This window comes from Pogoniulus pusillus, chromosome 7 (assembly GCF_015220805.1).
Source record: "Pogoniulus pusillus isolate bPogPus1 chromosome 7, bPogPus1.pri, whole genome shotgun sequence".
NCBI classification, from domain to species: Eukaryota; Metazoa; Chordata; class Aves; order Piciformes; family Lybiidae; genus Pogoniulus; species Pogoniulus pusillus.
The window spans coordinates 27,159,684-27,183,487 of record NC_087270.1 but is presented as its reverse complement, the minus strand read 5'-3'; the positions used below and the strand labels follow the sequence as shown (position 1 = coordinate 27,183,487).

General features: G+C 52.8%; 1 protein-coding gene across 2 annotated transcripts in view; it reads right to left on the bottom strand.

Moving 5' to 3' along the window:
- The window catches only part of MBOAT2 (membrane bound O-acyltransferase domain containing 2), a 70,614-nt gene that overhangs the window by 25,286 nt on the left and 21,524 nt on the right, over window positions 1-23,804 (bottom strand). For both annotated transcript variants that reach the window (XM_064146347.1, XM_064146349.1), the window contains exons 2-3: window positions 21,897-22,042; window positions 19,977-20,054 (exon numbers count right to left, since the gene is read on the bottom strand). In XM_064146347.1, the coding sequence (XP_064002417.1) occupies window positions 19,977-20,054; window positions 21,897-22,042 (224 nt within the window). The remainder of the gene's footprint in view (window positions 1-19,976; window positions 20,055-21,896; window positions 22,043-23,804) is intronic.

Sequence of the window (23,804 nt, the reverse complement as noted above, 5' to 3'; positions counted from 1 at the left end):
GCCTGTTCACCACTTCTTTCCTGCTGCTATCACCTCCCCTGGCTGGGCTGCCTGGATCTATGCTAACACAGATTCTTGTTTCCAAATGCTAACTTACAAATCCTGTTGTCACCCAACAAAGGCTTTATTCAAACAAATACAGCACAAGATTTAGGATCCCAGGCACTGCTGTACAAACTGGAGTCCCTGCAACCTCCTCCCCAGCAGCCAGCAGTGCCCTCCTGCAGCCCTAAGGCAGCTGTGTGCTGGCTGCAGCCAGAGCAGTGTGGGCAGCAGGGCAGGAGAGGGGATTCTGCCCCGGACTCTGCTCTGCTCAGACCTCACCTCCAATCCTGCCTCCAGTGCTGCTGTCCCCAGTGGAAGGAGGAGGACACAGAGCTGCTCCAGAGAGACCAGAGGAGGCCAGAAAGATAGTGCCAGGGCTGGAGCAGCTCTGCTGTAAGCACAGGCTGAGGGAGCTGGGGCAGGGTGCAGCTTGCAGAGGGGAAGACTCCAGAGGCACCTCAGAGTTGCCTGAAGGGATCCTGCAGGAAGGCTGCAGAGGGACCTGTGCTGAGGGTGTCTGAGGCAGGCCAAGGAAGAACGGTTTGGAGCTGAAGCAGAGCAGGGTTAGACTGGAGCTGAGCAAAAAGCTGTTGAGTATGAGGGTGGGAAGAGTCTGGCTCAGGCTGCCCAGGGAGGTTGTGTCTGCCTCCTGCCTGGGGTGTTGCAGGCCAGGCTGGCTGAGGCCTTGAGCAGCCTGGGCTGGTGGGAGTTGTCCCTGCCCATAGTGGAGGGCTGGAACTGGATGATCTTTGAGGCTCCTTCCAACCCAACCCACTCTGTGAAAATTCAGCCAAGACAGACTGGTGACCTTGCCAGAGGGACTGTGCAGATGCCACAGCAGCTTCTGCCTTAGGCTGTCCCTGTGCACTGAAGGGCAGCAGTCCCCCTTCCCTGTGCTGGAAAAGGGTCAAGCAGCTCAAGCAGCACAGGGCACTTCCACCAGCTGGTGGGCACTGTTTAACCCTGGAGCCAAGGTTGGATGTGCAGTCAGGATCCTCTCCTTCCCTGTGCTAGAAGTGCTATTTTTTGGGTGAATGTCTAATTATTCCCTGGCCTCCTGCTTTGATCTTTCAGAAAGGTGACAGAAGAGCCTCTGAGTTTTCCCAGCCCCTGCACTGCAAGCTGCTGCTTGGCTTCAGTTTGGTTATTTTCCCTACCGCTTGTGGCAATGTAAAAACAGTAAAATCAAACCCTGAAGTTGTTGTCAAAGCTCAGCTGCATTAATGGTTTCATTCCAATGCACAGCATGAAGGTTTCCTTGGTGGCATAGAAATGCCACCCTAAGGAGGCAGAACCTGCAAATATTTGCCTGCAAAATGACAGGGTGGAAATATCCACCAAGAGAGAAGTTCCAAAATGCATCAGCAACCCTGCAGCCTCTTCAGGCACTGGAAGCTCCTCTGAGGTCTCCCTGGAGCCTTCTCCTCTCCAGGCTGAAGAGCCTCAACTCTCCCAGCCTGTCCCCATAAGGGAGGTTCTCCAACCTCTGAGCTTTATGGCCTCCTCTGGAGCTGCTCTAACAGTTCTATGTCCTTCTTATGATGGAGGCCCCACAGCTGGACACAGGGCACCAGAGCAGAGGGGCAGCTGTGCTTACTCTCAAACAGTTTCTGCTCCAGCCACAAATCTCTTCACTCCCAGGCACAGCTTTTCAAGTTGCATAAGGCTGTAACTATCAGCACAAGCCCAGAGGTCAGCTTTGGGTAGGATGGGGCAAAGAGGGAAGAAAAATGCACATTTTTATTGAAAATGCCAAATATTTGTCAAGAAACAGCAAAGGAGAGCCAGAGGCTGGAGGAAGGAGAGGAAAGGAGTCCAGAAGAGGACTTCCTTCAACCTTGTGCTCCAGCAGCCATTGATTGCTGTGGGAAAACAGCATTCAGGAGAGCTCCATGCATTAATGTCCCAGAGCAGTTGGGCAAAGGAGGGCAGGAATTATGCAAAGCAGCCTGTGTTAGGCACAGCTTGAGTGTCTGGATTCCCCCCACCCCCTCACGGAAAGCCTTCCAGAAGCGTTACAAAGGCTCTTCAATGTGGAGAGGGCACAACACACAGCAGAAGCAAAGCAGCCCCCACACACATTACTGGCACAAGAACGAGAAGCTTGAAATGCCGAGGAGAAGGCTCAGAGCAAGTAGGGCAAAGAGAGCAGGAGGCACATCCTGCCCACTCTTCACTGTGGCCTTGGCAGGCAGGGTCCTGCTGCCAGCCAGCTCCACTAGTTCTGGACAGGGCTGGATTCTGCTCACCCCAGGGCCTCAGCAGCTCTGCCTGAGTAAGGAGGTTGGGCCAGGTGAGCTCCAGAGAGCTTCCAGCATCAACCACTCCGTGACTTTTAATGTCTCTCGGGCTGAGCTGTGGGGTTGTTGACATTCTGATCAGAAGTAGTCTTCTACTGACTTCCTCTTGTTAAGTCACGCCTGGAGAGCAGCCCTTGGCCTCTAGCAAACAGAGAAGCCAAGCATGGGTTGGAGGGAGCCTAAAGATCAGCCAGTTCCAAGCCATCATCCAGTTCCCATGGCAGGGACACCTCCCACTAGCCCAGGATGAGGCTTAAGAGGGAGGGAAGGCAACACAGAGAGGGGGAGAGAGGGAGGGAGAGAGAGAGGGAGGGAGGGCAGGCAACACCGAGGGAGGGCAACACAAACACAGAGAGAGGGAGGGAGAGAGGAAGGGGGGGGGAGGGAAGGCAACACAAACACAGAGAGAGGGAGAGAGGGAGGGAGGGAAGGCAACACAAACACAGAGAGAGACGGAGGGAAGGCAACACAAACACAGAGAGAGGGAGAGAGAGAGAGGGAGGGCAACACAAACACAGAGAGAGGGAGAGAGAGAGAGGGAGGGCAACACAAACACAGAGAGGGGGAGGGAAGGCTTAAAAGCATCAGGTGGAGCCGAATTAAACGGTGTGCAAAGCATAGATCCGGCTCTAAACAATCAAGCACACAGATCTGTAATGGAAACCTGCTATTAGGCAGCATTAGAGTAGAAACAGGACCTGTGGAAAGCCACAGCCCTGCAAAGCCAACAGAATGAGCTCTTTGCATTAGCCCAGGCTGCTAGAAAGCACATCTCTGAGTGACACAGAGCAACTGAAAGGAGTCTGAGAGTATCGACACGAACGTGGAAAGAGGCCTTGAAACCACAGCCTGGGGAAGGATTGAAACAGACCTGTGGAGAGCAGCTCTAAAGAAAGGGCCTTGGGGGTGGGGTGTTGGGTGCTGAGCAGCTGCCCAGCAGCCAGCAGTGCCCTCCTGCAGCCCTAAGGCAGCTGTGTGCTGGCTGCAGTCAGAGCAGTGTGGGCAGCAGGGCAGGAGAGGGCATTCTGCCTCTGGACTCTGCTCAGACCTCACCTCCACTCCTGCCTCCAGTGCTGCTGTCCCCAGCAGGAGGAGGGCACAGAGCTGCTGGATAGAGGCCAGAGGAGGCCATAAAGATCATCCAAGGACTGGAGCAGCTCTGCTGTGAGCACAGGCTGAGGGAGCTGGGGGTGTGCAGCCTGCAGAGGAGAAGGCTCCAGGGGCACCTCAGAGCTGCCTGCCAGTGCCTGAAGGGATCCTGCAGGGAGGCTGCAGAGGGACTTGTGCTGAGGGGGCTGAGGCAGGCCAAAGGGGAATGGTTTGGAGCTGAGGCAGAGCAGGGTTAGACTGAAGCTGAGGAAGAAGTTGAGTGTGAGGGTGGTGAGAGTCTGGCACAGGCTGCCCAGAGAGTCTGTGGCTGCCTCCTGCCTGAGATGTCCAAGGCCAGGCTGGCTGAGGCCTTGAGCAGCTGAGTCTAGCTGAGAGGTGTCCCTGGGCATGGCAGGAGGCTGGGACAGCTGAGCCCTTCTAAGATTCTAGAGTTTATGGACTGAAAGGAGACAACACAACCAGGAGACTGCTGCAAAGGAATGCACCTCCCTGCACTGATGAAGGGGCACAAACCCCACAAGATTTAGGCTCCAGTGAGGCTAATTTCTAGGAACACCTAACCACAAAGCTTTGCCTAGCAAGACTGGAAGCTTTGTGGGTTCTTCTGGTTGGGGTTTTGCCTTTTAGTTATCTCTAAAGGACCTGAAACTGTCTTTGCTTAGAGGTCCAGATCAACTCTCCCATGTCTTCCAGCCTCCTCTTCCCACCCTCTATTATCAGGCTTTTGTTTCCCAAATAAAAATGAGTTGGAAGTCAAAAACCTGTCCATCAGGTAGCTAAAAAGACAGCTGTAGTGCAAGTCCTGATAAGCTCGAGTCTGTTAAGAGCTGAGATGCAGCAGAGAGGAAGACTCGGCTGTGGGAGCCAGTGGAGATGCTGCTGATCTGGCCAGGCAAACTCCAGGGGAGGAATGCAAGAGGCACACCCAGGGGAGTTGTTTCTCTGCCACAACACTTCAGCACTGCTCAGATCGCTTTGAGACGCTTCCAGCTCTGCTAACCCAGGGTCAGGTTTGCCGCTGAGCTTCCACATTTGGCATCCTCCCCGAGCCAGGTAGCTGGTTTGGAACACTAAACAGTGTGAGGAAGGAGCTCAGCTGAGGTGAGGGCTGCCAGCCCCACAGCTCTCTTATCTCCTGATCCATGGCAAACAAATATTTTTCCATGCTGCAGCAGCAGTTCATTCCAGCAGCATTTGTTTGGGAAGGAGGAGGTAACCCACAATCTTTTCCCCCCCATCTTCTCATTTACACATTGTTCAAATGCTTTCTGTATCAAATGTCTTTGCCACGAAGGCACAGCACGCAGCAGGAAATGCAAAAATAAAACACAAGCAAGGCAGAGAGCTGAAGGGAGGTGAAGCTCTCACAGGATTTGTATCCTCCTACATGGACGGCTCCTGGACTCCACAGGCTGCTCTCAAGCAAAAGACAGAAGAAACAACTTCCAGATACCAGGAAAGGCTCCTTTACAGTGAGGGTGGGGAGACACTGGCACAGGTTGCCCAGGGAGGTTGTGGAGCACAGAGAGTGAGGAGACACTGGCACAGGTTGCCCAGGGAGGTTGTGGAGCACAGAGAGTGAGGGTGGGGAGACACTGGCACAGGTTGCCCAGGGAGGTTGTGGAGCACAGAGAGTGAGGAGACACTGGCACAGGTTGCCCAGGGAGGTTGGGGAGCACAGAGAGTGAGGGTGGGGAGACACTGGCACAGGTTGCCCAGGGAGGTTGTGGAGCACAGAGAGTGAGGAGACACTGGCACAGGTTGCCCAGGGAGGTTGGGGAGCACAGAGAGTGAGGGTCGGGAGACACTGGCACAGGTTGCCCAGGGAGGTTGTGGAGCACAGAGAGTGAGGAGACACTGGCACAGATTGCCCAGGGAGGTTGTGGAGCACAGAGAGTGAGGATGAGGAGACACTGGCACAGGTTGCCCAGGGAGGTTGTGGAGCACAGAGAGTGAGGAGACACTGGCACAGGTTGCCCAGGGAGGTTGTGGAGCACAGAGAGTGAGGGTGGGGAGACACTGGCACAGGTTGCCCAGGGAGGTTGTGGAGCACAGAGAGTGAGGAGACACTGGCACAGGTTGTCCAGGGAGACTGTGGATGTTCCCTCCCTGGAGGTGTTCAAGGTCAGGTTGGATGAGGCCTTGAGGGACCTGTTCTAGTGGGAGGTGTCCCTGCCTACGGCAGGGGGTTGGCACTGGCTGAGCTTTGAGGTCTCTTCCAACCTAACCCATTCTGTGATTCTATGATATTCAAGTCCTGCTCAATATTTTCTCCCTTTTTTCCTGGGGCTTAAGGAATTCAGTATTCCAAGCACAGAATGTGTAGATTTCTTAATCCCTTTGGGAAAGCAGAGGCTGCAAGAAAGAAGAGACTCATGGAGGGAGATGGAATGAAGCTGGAGGAGGACAGATTGAGAGTGGAGATTAAGAAGAAATTCCTGACAATGAGGGTGAGGAAGACACTGGCACAGGTTGCCCAGAGAGGCTGTGGATTTCTGTTCCCTGGAGGTGTTCAAGGCTGGATGAGGCTTTGAGCATCTTGGGCTAACGGAAGGTTGAACATCATCAAGTTCCAAGCCCCCTGCCATGGGCTGTGCCAGTGGCTTGGAACCTGATGATCTTCAACACCTTCTAACCCAACCCATCCTAGGATGTCTCCTCCCTGGAGGTGCTCAAGTCCAGGCTGGATAAGCCCTTAAGCAACCTGTGCTGGTGGGAGGTGTCCCTGCCCATAGCAGGGGGTTGGAAGGGAAGGATCTTTAAGGACCCTTCCAACCCAAGCCATTCAACAATCTACGAACCTGAAGAATCAGCAATCCCCATTCCCTGCCCAGAACACTTCAGTTCCACAAAAAGGGCAGAAGATGTTGAGCAAGGCTCAAATTTATCACTACAGCAATGGCAGTGCAGTTAGCACTGTCCTCAGCGAGGACATTGAGCTTGCAGCCAAGGCAATACTGACAAACAGGCCTCATGGAGAGGCTCCTAAAGCCTCCCCTGAAGCCCAACGTGGCTGTGGTTCTTCATTCAGACAACCACAGAATGGCTTGAGTTCGAAGGGACCTTAAACACAATCCAGAGCCAACCTCCTGCCATGGGCAGGGACACCTCCCACCAGCCCAGCTTGTTCAAGGCCTCCTCCAGCCTGGCTTTCAATAGGAAGAGATGTAAAAATGAAGTGGAAAAAGCCATGGAAGTTGGAAAGTATTGCTCCCTCTCCACAATCTTGGCCTCTGCAGAGTTGCACCCACACATTGGTTCTCACAAGGCATGCCCTGATCAGCACAGCAAGAACAAAGCAGACAGAGCAGCCTGAAGAAAGCTGAAGGCTTTTCCTCCAATCAGGCATTGCCAGGAGCCTTCACCTGCTGACAAAAGTCTTTCTGTTTTCCCCTTTCAGCAACTGGGAGAAGATGACTGTAGGAAGAGATTTGAGGAGTGCAGACTGAGACTGGAGATAAGGAAGAAATTCCTCAGAGTGAGAGTGAGGAGACACTGGAAAGGGTTGCTCAGGGAGGCTGTGGATGCCTCCTCTCTGGGGATCCCTTCCCCACAGCAGATCCCGAGCACAGGGACAGGAGCACTGCAAGAATTCTCTCTGCCAAGGACAGGGAAGGAAAGTGACCCACAGAGGTTAGTCAAGTGTCTGCTCAGGGACTTGACCAAGTGCCATGTCAAAGGTGTCACCACTGTGGGTGTGCTGGGACATGGAAACGAGGTAGAGGGTCCAGAACAAACCAGGCAGCTGCCAGCCTGTTCCTGCAGGCTTGCAGAATGGGCACAGCTTCCTCCTGGTGTCCAACCTAGCCCTGCCCTGCTCCAGCTTCAAACCACTGCCCCTGTCCTGTCACTGCAGTCCCTCTGCAGCCTTCCTGTAGGTCACCCCTGCAGATACTGAAATGCAGCTCTGAGGTCTCCCTAGTGCTTTCTCTTCTCCAGGCTGGACACCCCAACTCTCCCAGCCTGCCCACACAGCAGAGGTTCTCCCATCCTCTGAGCATCTGTGTGACCTCCTCTGGACCTGCTCCAGGAGGTCCATGTCCTTCTTGTCCTTCCCCCATTGCCCGTTTGACCCAGAGGTGCTGTTCACTGCTCCCAGCAGAAGGATCTTTTCTACCCCAAGAACTTCCAACCTGGATGATTCTATGATTCTATAACTGGGCAGGGACTGCACCTTCAATTCTCTCCTAGAATAGCCTCTTAGTCTACTCTGCAGTTGTGGGGTGGGGCTAAACTAAAGAACAAAGAAAGCTTTTGCAGCAAGCCCAAGTCAGCCCAGAACACTGAAGTGCTGCATGAAGTCACCTCAAATCAATGCTCAGCTCTAGCAGAGGCCAGACGCACCCAGAGGAAATGGCTGGCATGCTTGTGACAACTGCAGCCACCCAGGAGCATGCTTGGATTAAGACAGACTTGGGTTTCACAAAGCAACCTGCTCTAGAGGGCTCCTGCTTTGGAAAGGGGATGTTGGCCTTGGGAAGTGACTCCCTCCTCAGCTATTCTATGGGCCTGTGATCTCAGATGTGACTTCCAGTAAAGCATTGTGACCTGCAGAGCACGAAGGCTACTCCAAACTTACTCCTCTGTTTAGCTGAGACACTGGATTGGAAAAGGAAGCCTGCATTCTGAGCTGTCAATGCTCTTCATTGACAGCCACCTCCCCCAAAAGGAACAGCAACCAGAGAGTTCAAATTGCAAACCTGAGGATTGAAGGGGAAGTGGATTAAAAAACAGACTGAGGCAAGTCTGCAGATGGCACCAAGCTGAGTGGGGTGGCTGATAAGACTGAAGGATGGGATGGAGCCATCCAGAGGGGGATGGCACAGGCTGCAGAGGTGGACAAGGAGAACCTTGTGAGGTTCAGTAAGGCAAAGTGCAAGGTCCTGCACCTGGGTCAGGGCAGTCCTAGATACCAATCCAGGCTGGGGAGTGAGGAGATTGAGAGAAGCCCTGCAGAGATGGGCTTGGGGGTCCTGGTGGGGGAGAAGCTAGGCAGGAGCCAGCAATGGGCACTGGCAGCACAGAAGGCCAAGGGCAGCCTAGGCAGAGGTGGAGGGAGAAGATCCTGCCCTTTTCTAGGGAGACCTCACCTGCAAGGCTGTGTCTTGCTCTGGACCCCCAACACAAGAGAAATGTGGACCTGATGGAGCAGATCCAGACAAAAGCACAAAGATTAGAGAGATTCAGGTTCCCTCTGGGGACAGGCTGAAAGAATTAGGGTTGTTCAGCCTGGAGAAGAGAAGGCTCCAGGGAGACATCAAAGCTGCATTTCAATATCTGAAGGGGACCTGCAGGCAGGCTGGGGAGGGACTGCTCAGAAGGGCTTGAGGTGGCAGGACAAGGCACAATGGTTTGAGACTGGAGCAGAGGAGGTTCAGGTTGACATCAGGAGGAAGTCCTGCACAATGAGAGCAATGAAAGACTGGGACAGGTTGCCCAGAGCTGTGGTTGAGGCTCCATGCCTGGAGATATTAAAGATCTGTGAATCTGTGACCACCACTGGTTCAGTTCAGTCAGTGCCACACAACCAGGATTTTTAATCAACTCTTATTAGCAGCAGCCTTTGCCAGCAGCTGAAGAAGAGCACAGCTCTCACTGAAGTTTTCTAGGTACAATTTATTCTGCCACTTCATTTTGTAGGGAGCCTGATTTATTTGACATCAATAGTTTGTTGAGGTAATAAAGCATGCAGCAATGATACCATGACTCAGAGCTCATTTGCTAGCAGTCAAGCTGCTTGGCAGCATGACAGGCAATGTGCCTGGAAGAAGCATCTCCAGAGATGCTACACCTCTCTGAGCTCACCAAAGCCAGCCAGAGCCCAGGAAATGGAGCTCTGCTCTGGCTGGCAACTTGCTCTTTGCTCAGTGGATGATGCTCAGCTTCACTTCCAGCACAAAGCTTAAGAAGATCTATGCAAGCTACAGAGCAAGAGTTGCTCAGTCCCAACAGGCTGCTAGCACAGTCAGGCACCCTGCACTGCTGCTTCCCTTCCAGACACAGCCTGTCCTCTGGATGCTGCTGGAGGGAGTCCAATGGAGGCTACAGGGATCGTTAACATCCCTCCTGGAAAGAAAGGCTGAGAGACCTGGGGCCGTTTAGAGAAGGCTGAGAGGGGATCTTGTCAAGGTCTATACAGATCTGAGGGTGAATGGAAAGAAGGTGGTGCCAGGCTCCATTTAGGGTGCCCAGTAATGGGACAAGGAACAACAGAGACAAGCAGGAACCCAGGAGGTTCCACCTCAACATGAGGAGAAACATCTTTAATGTGAGAGTGCTGGAGCAGAGAGGTTGTGGAGTCTCCTTCTCTAGACACTTTCAAGATCCCTCTGGATGCATTCCTGTGGGGGCTGTCCTAAGTGACCCTGGTCTGGCAGGGCACTTGGACTCACTCTCCAGAGCTTCCTTCCAACCCCTAACACTCTACAATGCTATGAAACCATGTCAACAGTGGGGGAAAAAACATCAGCACTACAGAGGCTGCACCACCTTGTCAGGCACTGGCACAGACTGCCCAGGGAGGTGGAGGAGTCCCCATCCCTGGAGGTGTTCCAGCACTGTGTGGCCATGGAGGTGCCAGGTTGATGGTTGGGCTGGGCAACCTTGGAGGCCTTTTCCAGCCCAAACAATTCTGTGGTTCACAAAGCTGCAGACTGCATGATTCTGGTCCTTCCTTTTTCCCCTTACATAGGCAAGAAGGGGGACAGAGGACATCAAAGATTAAATGTATTTAATCTTTAGTTAAAACTAAAGCCAAAGTGACAGGCACTGGAGAAAATTCCAGTTCTCTTTTCACTCCAGTTCTCTGCTCACTAAAGGCTTTTCCATCTGGATGCTCCCATTTCCAGAGGATACTACACCAAGCTATTTTTCAGCTTGTACCTTGATTGTTTTAAAGTCATGCACTGAGCTGCATCCAAAGCACAGCCAAGCAGAGCTACAGGAAGTTATCAGAGTGGATCAACTTGGAACAGCTTTCTAAAACAAATGCTTTCAAAAGAAATTCAGGAGGTCACTAGGAAACTCCTTCACAGCTCTTTGCTTCCACAAGTGCTCCCTTCCCAGGTCCCAGAGGCAGCCGTGCCTGAGCCATCAGCAGAGAGAGAATCTCTGCCTCCTGCTCTGTTTGCCTTCGGGACACAAAGTTTGACCTCCAGTTAAGCAGAACCACAACCACAAGAGATGATGATGGTGTTTAAGGCAATAAAGCACCCTCAAGAAACCATCTCAGAGCCTCCAGCACTACTGATCTGTTTCCAAGCTCTAAAAAAGTGAGCAGGGATGCAGGAGGTGGTGTTCAAGAGTTTAGATTTGGTAGGTCAGTTTTAAACTGAGTAGCTTTGCTGAGTGATTGGATGAAGAGGTGATGCAAACATCTTCTAGTTCAAACTGGACCTCAGGTTCTCCAGTACAAAGGTGGAGAGACGCTGAACAGGTTGCCCAAGGAGGCTGTGGATGTCCCCTTCCTGGAGGTGTTCAAGGCCAGGCTGGATGAGCAACCTGGCCTAGTCGAGATGTCTTTGGACTGGCTGACTTTTGGAGGTCCCTTCCAGCCTATTCTATGATTCTGTGGAGTATGTGGGAGGCTGCTGTTAAACCTCAAAGTGCTGCAGGGTAAGCTCCATCCAAGTCCTGTCCCCACACATTACCAAGGCAGCAGCAGGGTACAAGAATGAATTGTGCAGAGCTCTCATCTGCATGGTGCAGACACTGCCCAGCAGAGCATCGGACTGAAGCAGCTAAAGGAGCAGCTCTGCAGTCAAGGACAGAACTAAGAGCCAGGAGAAAGGGTACTGAAAACAGGAAGCCTCTTTCAGCTCACAAGCATCCGAGACCTTCTGGTTTAGTTCTAACAGTTCTGTTTCCATTGCTCTTGTCCCTTTTCAGGGGTTGTGTGCAGCACAAGCTACATTCTTGAACAACTGAAATTGGAGTTCACCTCTGCAGGCAAACAAGAAATGTCTTTGCCATGGCACAAAGAAACCCTCAAGGATGTATCTGCCCAGGAAGCTCACCTGACACCCAAGCCACATGCTTAGCTAGCAAGAAAAAAAAGAATTCAACCCTGTCCCAACCCAGTCCACAGGAGAGGTGAAGCATCCTGCTGCAAAGAGCCACAGCAGCATTTCTGAGAGCAGCCTGCATCCAAAGGACAGCAGCAGTCCTGCTCCAGCAGCTGCACCTCGTGCAATGCTCTGCCTGCTCAAACAGCATCTCTGCATTTGCCTTCAGAGGGAACACTTCACTGTCTGGGAGCTCTGGGAAAACTCCAAAAGGATCTTCCAACGCTCAGTGTCAGCTCCCCAGGTCATTGCTAAGGCTCTTCATGTGGGATTCAGTATTTTCAAACATCTCCTTGACCTTGGCTGCTAGGACAATCACAGAATCATTTGGGTTGGAAATGACCTCCCAGATCAGCCAGTCCAACACCAGTAAGCACCACCATGGCCACCAAACCACGGCCCAAAGTGCCATGGCCACATGGAACACCTGCAGGCATGGGGACTCCACCACCTCCCTGGGCAGCCTGTACCAGTCCTTGACCACTCTTGCACCAAAGACATTTTTCCTTCTCTCTAACCTAACCCTCCTCTGGCACCATTCCTATCATCTGAGCTCCTCTCCTATCACCTGAGCCTAGGGAGCAGAGCCCAACCCCCCCTCACTGCAGCCTCCTCTCAGAGAGCTGCAGAGAGCAATGAGCTCTGCCCTCAGCCTCCTCTGCTCCACACCAAACCCCCCCCAGCTCCCTCAGCTGCTCCTCCCCAGCCCTGCTCTCCAGACCCTTCCCCACCTTTGGTGCCCTTCTCTGGACCTGCTCCAGACTGTGTCCTTCTGTCAGTGAGGACCCAAACCTGACCCCAGCACTCCTGTGGCCTCAGCAGCGCTGAGCACAGGGGCACAATCCCTGCCCTGCTCCTGCTGTCCACACCAGTGCTGACCCAGGCCAGGCTGCTGGTGCCCTTCTTGCCCACCTGGGCACCCCCTGGCTCAGCTCCAGCTGCTGTCCCCCAGTTCCCCATGGGCTTTCCCTGATGGGCAGTCTCCATCCACTCTTTCCCAAACCTATAGCCCACGGGGTTGGTGTGACTCAAGTGCAGCAAGTGCTGCAAACCTACCCTCACTTCCATTCCAAACACTACTGCAGGTCATGAATGTGCGACTTCAACAGAACCTTGTCAGCACTCAGAGGTGAGTGACAGTGGCTTGCTCAATCCATTTGCTATTTCCCTAGAGCTGCAGCTCCTAAAGCAGCCAAGTGAATTCCCAAGCAAAGTGAGCTGCAAGCTCAGCAGCAGGCAGGTCTCCAGAGCCCTGGCACACAGCACTATCAGACACCTGACTGACAGGTTAAGTGCCTCCATTAGCAGCACATGAACAAGGCTTTTGTCTCTCAGACTCAGATTCCTAAGATCATCGAAACAGTCAGGGTTGAAAGGGATCACAAGGATCATCTAGTTCCAACCCGCTGCATGGACAAGATCAAACCAAGTCTCCTCCACTGCTCCTTCACCAAATCTCCCACTGTCAATGGCACAGCCAGGAGGGAAATGAGAAGGGGAGCAGAGCATTGCTCTGTGATGCTCTGGAGTGGGAAGGGAACTTCCTGAGGATTGATATTCCAGAAGCCAGTCCCACCGTGGCTGCACCATGACAAATGTGGACAGCAGGTCAAGGCAGGTCGAGGGAGGTGATTTTCCCATTCTACTATGCTGAGACCCCACCTGGAGTACTGCATCCAGTTCTGGAGCCCCCATTACAAGAGGGATGTGGAGATGCTGGAGTGTGTCCAGAGAAGGGCCACGAGGATGCTCAGAGGGCTGCAGCAGCTCTGCTGTGAGCACAGACTGAAAGAGTTGGGGCTGTGCAGTCTGCAGAAGAGGAGGCTCCCAGGTGACCTTCTTGTGGCCTTCCAGCTTCTGAAGGGGGCTACAAAAAAGCTGGGGAGGGACTTTTTAGGCTGTCAGGGAGTGACAGGACTGGGGGGAATGGAGCAAAGCTGGAGGTGGGGAGATTGAGAGTGGATGTGAGGAGGAAGTTGTTGAGCATGAGAGTGGTGAGAGGCTGGAATGGGTTGCCCAGGGAGGTGGTTGAGGCCCCATGGCTGGAGGTGTTTAAGGCCAGGCTGGCTGAGGCTGTGGGCAGCCTGCTCTAGGGTAGGGTGTCCCTGGGCATGGCAGTGTGGTTGGAAGTGGCTGATCCTTGTGGTCCCTTCCAACCCGGCCTGATTCTATGACTCTCTACTCAGTTCCCACCTGAAGTACTGTGCTGGGGTGACCAGTATAAGGCATGGACCTCCTCAAGCAGGTCCAGAGAAGGTCACAAAGATGAGGGCAGGATGAGAGAGTTGGGGTTGTTCAGTCCAAAGAAGAGAAAGGCTCTGGAAGACTCTGGAGCAGCCTTCTAGTACCAACAGAGAGCTGCAGAAAAGATGAGGAGTGGGGCTGCTTGAGCTGGATTTCTACCTCAGAAAAAACACTGGGGAGAGAGAAACTCAGAAGCAGAAGACTCTTGGGGTCTCTGAGTAGAGGTGAACGTTCCAGGGTCAGGGCATGGAAGGGCAAAAATGTATCAGTTAATATAGTTTCACTGGAGCATCAGAAGCTTATGTCTGGAAGCATAACTTGTATGTGCCCCATGCTGCTTCTGCTGTGCCTGCTGGTGTCTTCCCCTGTCCCTGTTCTGGCTTCTGCTTGACCTCATCCCCATCTCCACCTTTGTTAAGGTTATTATAGTGAGTAGTAGTTTATTCCCCTTATACTGTTATAAAAATAGAATCATAGAATTCAACATCTGGGAAGATGCCTCCAAGCTCATCCAGCCCAATCTGGCACCCAGCCCTAGCCAAGCAACCAGACCATGGCACTAAGTGTCCCAGCCAGGCTTGGCTTCAGCATCTCCAGGCATGGGCACTCCACCACCTCCCTAGGCAGCCCATTCCAATGCCAATCACTCTCTCTGACAACAACTTCCTCCTAACATCCAGCCTGAACCTGCCCTGGCACAGCTTCAGGCTGTGTCCCCTTGTTCTGTTGCTGGCTGCCTGGCAGCAGAGCCCAACCCCACCTGGCTACAACCTCCCTGCAGGTAGCTGTAGACAGCAATGAGGTCTGCCCTGAGCCTCCTCTTCTGCAGGCCAAACACCCCCAGCTCCCTCAGCCTCTCCTCACAGGGCTGTGCTCCAGGCCCCTCCCCAGCCTTGCTGCCCTGCTCTGGACACCTTCCAGCACCTCAACAGCTCTCTTCAGTTGAGGAGCCCACAACTGGACACAGCACTCAAGGGGTGGCCTGAGCAGTGCTGAGCACAGGGGCACAAGAACCTCCCTTGTCCTGCTGCCCACACTGCTCCTGAGCCAGCCCAGGATGCCATTGGCTCTGCTGCCCACCTGGGCACACTGCTGCCCCAGCTTCAGCTCCTCTCTCCCAGCACCCCCAGCTCCCTCTCTGCCTGCCTGCTCTCAGCCACTCTGGCCCCAGCCTGTAATGCTGCTTGGGGTTGTTGTGGCCAAATACAGTTTCTTTTTCTTCTTTGACTTTCCCAAATTCTGAGGTGTAGTAAATTTACTCTACTGGGGGAGGGATCTGCTCAAACCCACCACTGGGAGGGACTGCAGCAATGAGTGCAGTGACAAGGCAAAGGGTTAAGAGTTTCAGACTGAACGAGAAGATTTAGATGTGTAAATTCTTCCCCATGAGTGGTGCTGAGGCACTGGAACAGGTTGCCCAGAGATGTTGTGGGTGTCCCATTCTTGGCAGTGCTCACAGCCAGGCTGCACAGGGCTTTGAGCAGCCTCAGGTCTCTGGGGCCTCCCTTAATTTACTCTGCACAACTGAAGTGGGCCAGAAAACACTGCAGTAATTTGTTCCCCTTTTCTAAGACAGGAAATAAGCTCCTTAGATCTTAGCAGTTCAACTCTAGCCTTGGGGCAAAAGAAAAGTACCACCCTGCAGCTTGAAGCAGGAGCACAGAAGACACCAGGCATGTCTGGCACCTGATTTTGCAGTGGCACAGTTAAGAAGTGAACACTTCACCAGCAATTGTTTTAAATAACCAGATCTCTTTTCTACTCTTCTCTGTTTTCTCAGTGAAGTCTTAGTGGAGCATTCCTGCATCTGGGGAGGAAGAATAAACTGCACCAGGACAGGCAGGGAGGTGATCTGCTGGAAAGCAGCCCTGTGGAGAAGGAGCTGGGGGTCCTGGTGGGTAACAAGTTACCCATGGCACAGCAATGTGCCCTGCTGGCCAAGAAGGCCAAGGGGATCCTGGGGTGTATTAGGAAGAGTGTGTCCAGCAGATCAAGGGAGGTTCTCCTCCCCCTCTACTCTGCCCTGCTGAGACCTCATCTTCAACACTGCGTTCATTTTTGGGCTCCCCAGTTTCAGAGGGACAGGGATCTGCTGGAGAGGATCCAGCAGAGTGCTACAAGGATGATGAGGGGACAGGAGGGCATGGCTGATGAGGAGAGGCTGAGGGACCTGGGGCTGCTTAGTCTGGAGAAGAGAAGATTGAGAGGGGATTTGATCAATGTTTATAAGTATCTGAGGGTTGGCCAGGAGGGGGAGGACAGGCTCTGCTCACTGCTCCCTGAGATAGGACAAGGAGCAATGGGTGTGAATTGCAGCACAGGAGGTTCCAGCTCAACACAAGGGGGAACTTCTTTACTGTAAGGGTCCCAGAGCACTGGAATAGGCTGCCCAGAGAGGTTGTGGAGTCTCCTTCTCTGGAGCCTTTCCAGGTCTGTCTGGATGTGTTCCTCTGTGATCTGTGTTAGATAGGATTGTCCTGCTCTGGCAGGGGGGTTGGACTCAATCTCCTTGGGTCCCTTCCAACCCCTAATATCCTGTGAGCCTGTAATATCCTGTGACCTGTGAGAGCTGTGATGAACGTTCCTGCTCCCCTAGGCTGAGGGACATCATTTACCAATCATAACACGAACAATCAGAAGGCTTTGGGGAAGTCTTCATCACCTTGTTTTCAAATCTCCTGTACAAGTCTTGCTTAGAGGTCTTCACAGAATCACAGAGCTTTAGAGGTTCACAGAATGGTTTAGGTTGAAAGAGAGCTCAAAGCTCAGCCAGTTCCAAACCCCTGCCATAGGCAGGGACACCTCCCACTAGAATAGGTCGCTCAAGGCCTCATCCAACCTGACCTAGAACACCTCCAGGGAGGTTGGTAGGGACCTCCAGAGATCAAGTCCAAGCTCCCTGCCAAGGCAGGATGCCCCCAGAGTAGTTTACACAGGAAGGCATCCAGGTGGGTTTAGAAAGTCTCCAGAGAAAGAGACTTGGTAAATGGTAGCCAAACTCTTTAAGGTCTGACTGTAGCATTTGGGGTTTTGTCTGAAGTCAAGAAGCAGTTTCACAGCCCTTGAAGAAACAGGAGGATTTCTAAGGGAAAATAACACAAAACCTCCCCACATCAGCACCACCTCAGCTTCCAAAGGCAAATCCACTGCACTTGAGAAATCCACACCCATTTTCCTGATTCCCAATGGGAATTCCCATGCTAGCACCAAATTATGACGGCTTAGTCCCAGATCCAAAGCCAAGAAGCACTGAGGATAGCCACTGGTACCAGTCCATCTTCCAGCCAAAGTGCTGCCAGGTAAACAAGGCACCAAAATAATTGATCAGTTTTGAGTTCAGCCTCAGGTAAGTGCTTTCCTGCAGACCAAAGCACTCCTACCTGATTGGGATCTTTGCAGCTCTTAACCACCTCCAGCACTTTTTAAAGTATTAAGCTACAAAAGTTACAGCTTCCATTGTTAAATGTCTGAAGACTTTACCCTGCTCTGGTAAGACCTCACCTGGAGCACTGCATCCAGCCCTGCAGCCCTCAACACAGGAAGGACGTGGACCTGACAGAGCAGGTCCAGAGGAGGCCACAAAGATGATCAGGGAGGTGGAGAACCTCTACTACAGGACAGGCTGAGGGAGCTGGGGTTGTTCAGCTTGGAGAAGAGAAGGCTCCAGGGGAACTTAACAGCAACCTTCCAGTGCCTGAAGGGGCTCCAAGCAGGTTGCAGAGGGACTGTTTGCAGAAGCCTGCAGGGACAGGACCAGGGCAATTTCTTGGAATGAGAGCAGAACAGATGGAGATTGGATGTGAGGAACAAGTTCTGCACCAGGAGGCTGCTGCAAGACTGCAGCAGGTTGCCCAAGGGAGAGGGTTGAGGCCTCATGCCTGGAGATATTCAAGGTGAGGCTGGGCAAGGCTGTGAGCAACCTGCCCTAGTGCTGATTGTAGGGGGCTGGACTGGATGAGCTTTGGAGGTCCTACCCAATCCAGTCCATTCCATGATAAGTTGCTTTAAAACAAGCTCTAAGCAAACAAGCCCTGAGAGTATAAATCAGCCAATCCAATCAGGTGAAGGTCTCTCAGACCTGCAGTAGCTGGAACACGTCAGGCTTCTGGAACCAGATGACCTTTAAGGTCCCTTTTAACCCAAGCCATTCTAGGATTCCATGAACAAGAGCCTAATAACGTGGGATCTTTCCAAAGGCAACCCAATTCCAGCCAGCAATAAAGCAGCAGAGTGTTCCAGCAGCAGGATCCTGAACCACGGCCACTCTGGCTTTGCACCTTCTGTGCAAACCAATTTCCCTTTCTGGTTCCTTCTTCAGCATCTTTCCCAAGAGCCTCACACATGTCAGGAACCTATTCAAGGAAGAATTTGCTATTTTACTCATCATTTACACAGGAAATAAACACAGTGGGAACCTAATTTAGTTCTGATCTCTAGACTGGTGGAACAGCACAACAGATGCCTACAGGAATAAATGCCTCTGCTGCTTTTACAAAGGATAGAGAAAGAGAAATAACAGCCATCCAGCATGGATCCAGACACTGATGACATAATCAAGAGCTGAAGCCAGGCCAGAAGAATGCCCTGTACATAGAATTCCTCACAGCCACCCCAATATAATGCCCTAAGAATCACAGAATCAGTCAGGGTTGGAAGGGACCACAAGGATCAGCCAGTTCCAATCCCCCTGCCATGCCCAGGGACACCCTACCCTAGAGCAGGCTGCCCACAGCCTCAGCCAGCCTGGCCTTAAACACCTCCAGCCATGGGGCCTCAACCACCTCCCTGGGCAACCCATTCCAGCCTCTCACCACTCTCATGCTCAACAACCTCCTCCTCATGTCCACTCTGAATCTCCCCACCTCCAGCTTTGCTCCATTCCCCCCAGTCTTGTCACTCCCTGACAGACTAAAAAGTCCCTCCCCAGCTTTTTTGTAGCCCCCTTCAGAAGCTGGAAGGCCACAAGAAGGTCACCTGGGAGCCTCCTCTTCTGCAGACTGCACAGCCCCAACTCTTTCAGTCTGTGCTCACAGCAGAGCTGCTGCAGCCCTCTGAGCATCCTCGTGGCCCTTCTCTGGACACACTCCAGCATCTCCACATCCCTCTTGTCCCAGGGGCTCCAGAACTGGATGCAGTACTCCAGGTGGGGTCTCAGCAGAGCATAGTAGAGGAGGAGAATCACCTCCCTCAACCTGCTGGCCACACTTCTGCTGCAGCCCAGGCTCTGCTTGGCTTTCTGGGCTGCAAGTGCACATTGCTGGCTCATGCTGAGCTTCTCCTCCAGCAGCACCCCTAAGTCTCTCTCCTCAGGGCTGCTCTCCAGCCACTCACTGCCCAGCCTGGATTGGTGCTTGGCATTGCCTCCACCCAGCTGCAGGACCTCGCACTTGGCCTTGTTGAACCCCATGAGGTTGCCTTGTGCCCACTTCTGCAGCCTGTGCAGGTCCCTCTGGATGGATCCCTGCCCTCCAGCCTGCCTGCTGCACCACACAGCTTGGTGTGGGCAGCAAACTTGCTGAGGCTGCACTCAGTGCCACTGTCCATGGCACCCACAGAGATGTTGAACAAGCCTGGTGCCAGGACTGATCCCTGAAGGACTCCACTTGTCACTGGCCTGCACTTGGCCATGGAGCCATTGACAGCCACTCTTTGTGTGTGGCCATCAAGCCAGTTCTTTACCCATCAGTGCTCCACCCATCAAACCCATGTGTCACCAGCTTGGGGACCAGAAGGTCATTTGGTGAAAGCTTTACCTCTAGGCACCAGTCACACTGCCTTAGCCTTACAAAAGAGGAGATGCCAAATGGCACCAAAACTAAATAACTGCAGCACCATCCTCACACAAACTCTGCTCCCTTCAGACACCTTCCCTCTCCCAACACTGCCTGTTATCCCACAGGATTCGCACACCTACCTCATCTGTCAGACATCTGCAGCTACTGAAGCAGCAACCAAAAAGGATATTAAGAACACAAAAGGCTCAATGGGACACTTCCAACTGGAATAAGCTTTAGAGACACCCAAACCCAGCAGAAATGCCCAAAGAAGCCATTTTCTCTCCTGGCAATAAGACCACAGTTAGCAGAATTCAAATGCTGAGCTACTCTGACAGAGGCAGGGGGATGCTCTGTGTGCACAGCTGCAGGACCCCCCCCAAAAATGGCAGCATTTTAATCACAGAAAAACAGTATTTTTTGGCAAATGGAGAACTTACTTGTGCATATTTTCCACTCCTATTATGATCATGATATAGTAGGAAATTCCACTTTGTATAACAAAATGTAAGGCATACCTGGGGGAGTAAAAAAAACAAGGGAAACCCTCACAGCATTTTCATGAAGGAAAACAAACTGTATGGGTTTAAGTTACTTAAAAGAGCTTCAACACTCAACAAAACCCCCCAGCATCCAAATCTTGAAAGAATCAAAACCCCAACAAACCCCCCTCCCCACATCAAAATCAACCCCCAACACCACTTCATCCCACCAAAATATGAAAGAGTTTCCCCCCCCCAAAGAACTCTCAAATCAAGGCCTTCCCAGGTGTTTTATAATGCTAGGAGCATCAGCAGTTCATGGAATGGGTTGCTTTGCAAAGGACCTTCAAGGTCATCTACTCCAACACCCCTGCCATGGGCAGGGACACCTTCCATCAGCCCAGGTTGCTCAAAGCCTCATCCAGCCTGGCCTTGAATACCTCCAAGGAGGGGCAGTTTTATACTGCATATTTTATACTGCAGTTCATGGAATGGGTTGCTTTGGAAGGGACCTTCAAGGTCATCTACTCCAATCCCCACTGCCATGGGCAGAGACACCTCCCACCAGCCCAAGCTGCTTAAGGCATCATCCAGCCTGGTCTTGAATACCTCCAGGGAGGGGCAGTTGCAGCCACTCTGCCTATACAAAATCAGATTCTATTCAATACTCAGGAAAAGACACAGTGAATGGCTAAGAGAAATGATCTCAGGCATCACAGCTGGGCAGCAGCTCAAGGGAACACTTCTACTCTCTCTGGGAGCAGCTGATGGGATGAGAGGAAATCAGCAGGGAAGGCCTAGGTTGGAGATGAGGACAAATTTCCTTGCTGCAAGGGTGGTCAGGGATTGGCACAGGCTGCCCAGGGAGGGTGGAGCCCCCGTGCCTGGAGCTGTTCAAGTACTGTGTGGCCATGGCACTTGGGGCTGTGGTTTAGTGACCGTGGTGGTGCTGAGTTGCTGGCTGCACTGGAACATTTCAGAGGCCTTTCCTAACCCAAATGATTCTATGACTGGATAGGGCTGGGTGACAGGTTGGACTGGGTGATCTTGGAGGTCTCTTCCAACCTGGTTAATCCTATGATTCTATGAAGAAAAGCTGGGGCAAGTGAAACAAACTGCAGCTGCTCCATCTTGCCAAGCCCACAGGCAGGCAGTGTGTGAGTTACTCAGCACTGGTCAGGCCACACTTTAAGTACTGTGTCCAGTCCTGGGCTCCTCAACTGAAGAGAGCTGTTGAGGTGCTGGAAGGCGTCCAGAGGAGGGCAGAAAGGCTGGGGAGAGGCCTGGAGCACAGCCCTGTGAGGAGAGGCTGAGGGAGCTGGGGGTGTGCAGCCTGCAGAGGGCAGACCTCATTGCTCACTGCAGCTACCTGAAGGGAGGCTGTAGCCAGGTGGGGTTGGGCTCTGCTGCCAGGCACCCAGCAACAGAAGAAGGGGACACAGCCTCAAGTTGTGCCAGGGGAAGTCTAGGCTGGATGTTAGGAGGAAGTTTTTGCCAGACAGAGTGGTTGGCATTGGAATGGGCTGCCCAGGAAGGTGGTGGAGTGCCCATGCCTGGAGGTGTTGAAGCCAAGCCTGGATGAGGCACTTAGTGCCATGGTCTGGTTGAATGGACAGGGCTGGGTGCTAGGTTGGGCTGGATGAGCTTGGAGGTCTCTTCCAACCTGATTTATTCTATGATTCTGCAGACCCAAGATCTGCCACAACCTGTGTGCCACAGCAGAACAGCTCAGCCGATTCCTGCCCAGCTGCGGCAGCTCAGCTCTGCTCCACACAATGAGACCATCAGGGTCTGCACCACAAATCTTTGCTTCCCTGCAAACAAGGCATGAAAACCTGCAGGGCCCTGAGAACTGGATTAAAAAAAAATGGAACTCACCATCCAAAACAGAAAAGTGCAAGGTAAAGGCCCAGGAAGGTTGCCACGACGTGCCTGATGAAGGGGCTGGTCTTGCTGGCGTGCAGGTACGTCCGGAACCAGACGGCTGCCAGCAAGGCAAACAGTTGGCACACCACAAAGTTGACCTGCAGAAAACAACCAAGTCCTCACACCCTTGGCTTGTGAAAACTAACACACATGTGCACAAGCTACCAACAACCTGCTGGAGTTTTTGACATGCTGTAGTCCTCACCACAGCACATCACAGACTCACAGGATATCAGGGGTTGGAAGGGACCCAAAGAGAGCAGGACCATACAATCTGGCTGAGGGCACGCAGAAACACATCCAGACAGGCCTGGAAAGGTTCCAGGGAAGGAGACTCCACAACCTCTCTGGGGAGCCTGTGCAAATGCTCTGGGACTCTTACAGTCAAGAAGTTCCCCCCTTGTGCTGAGCTGGAACCTCCTGTGCTGCAGCTTCCATCCATTGCTCCTTGTCCCATACCAGGTAGCAGTGAGCAGAGCCTGCCTCCCCTGCTGACCCCCAGCCCTCAGACAGTTATAAACATTTATTAGATCCCCTCTCAGTCTTCTCTTCTCCACACTAAGTAGCCTCAGGTCCCTCAGCCTCTCCTCATCAGGCAGTGCTCCAGTCCCCTCATCATCCTTGTAGCCCTCTGCTGGACCTTCTCCAGCAGATCCCTGTCCCTCTGGAACTGTGTCAGAGCTTCCCTCCAGAGCCCCATCCCTCCCAAAGCACAGTGCTCACCTGAGCCAAAGACAGGCAGCAGCTATAGAGAGGGGGAAAAAAAACCCTCTGACCAACCCCAAAGCCATCCCTGACCTAAAAATAAACCCCCTCAATACCATGGCTGACCAAACCCAGACCCCTCAAAGGCACAACCAGCCAAAAAACCATTCCCACAACCAACTCCAGAACAGGCCAACTCAACCCAAACACCCCTCCCAGTTTCTCTTTCCTATATGCTCTGCTCACACCCAAGCACCCAATCAACCACAGACTCTTTCTTACTGGCCCCATAAGGTGAAGATCTGGGTTGGGTTTGAACCTGCTTTCAAGTGAGCCTGACAATGGCACAGACAACAGAAGAGCTTAGTGAAGCAGGAGGTGTCCCTGCCCATGGCAGGGGGTTGGAACTAGATGACCTCCTAAGGTCCCTTCCAAGCCAAACCTGTGACTGCACTGAGCCCTTCAGCAGCAGGGGATCAGCTGAACACTTGGCTGCACTCTGCATTGCCTTCCTTCAAGCAGGACAGGGACCCTAACACAGGCAGGACACACAACTCCTGGAGCAGGTACAGAGGAAGGCACAAAGATCAGAGGGCTGGAGACAGGCTGGAAGAATTGAGGCTGTTCAGCATGGAGAAGAGAAAGCTCAAGGGAGACCTCAGAGCAGCTTTCCAGTGCCTGAAGGGGCTCCAAGAGAGCTGGGGAGGGACTTCTGACAAGAGCTGGCAGTGCTAGGATGAGGGACAACAACTTTGAGCTGGGAGAGGGGAGTCTGAGAGGGAAGATATCAGTGAGGGTGGGGAGACACTGGCACAGGCTGCCCAGGGATGTCTTCGAGGCCCCATCCGTGGAGGCATTCCAGATTGGACCTGTCATGGCAATGCGCAGGCTGAGGTAGTCAGAGATGTCCCTGCTGCCTGCAGCAAGTTCAGTCAGGATGACCTTTGAGAGTCCCTTCCAACCTGAAGTCCTTGGTGAATCTTGAATTTCAGCAGTTCCTCCTCCCTCCCTTCAGGCCATTTATTCAAGAAGACAGGAAAAAAAAAATCTCTCTTGCACATGAAATAATTAAAGACGTTGGGGCACCGAAGGCAAAAGTGGAATTGAAGTCAGGGAAAAGCATTGTTTTGACTGGGGTCTGAAAAAGAGTTTAAC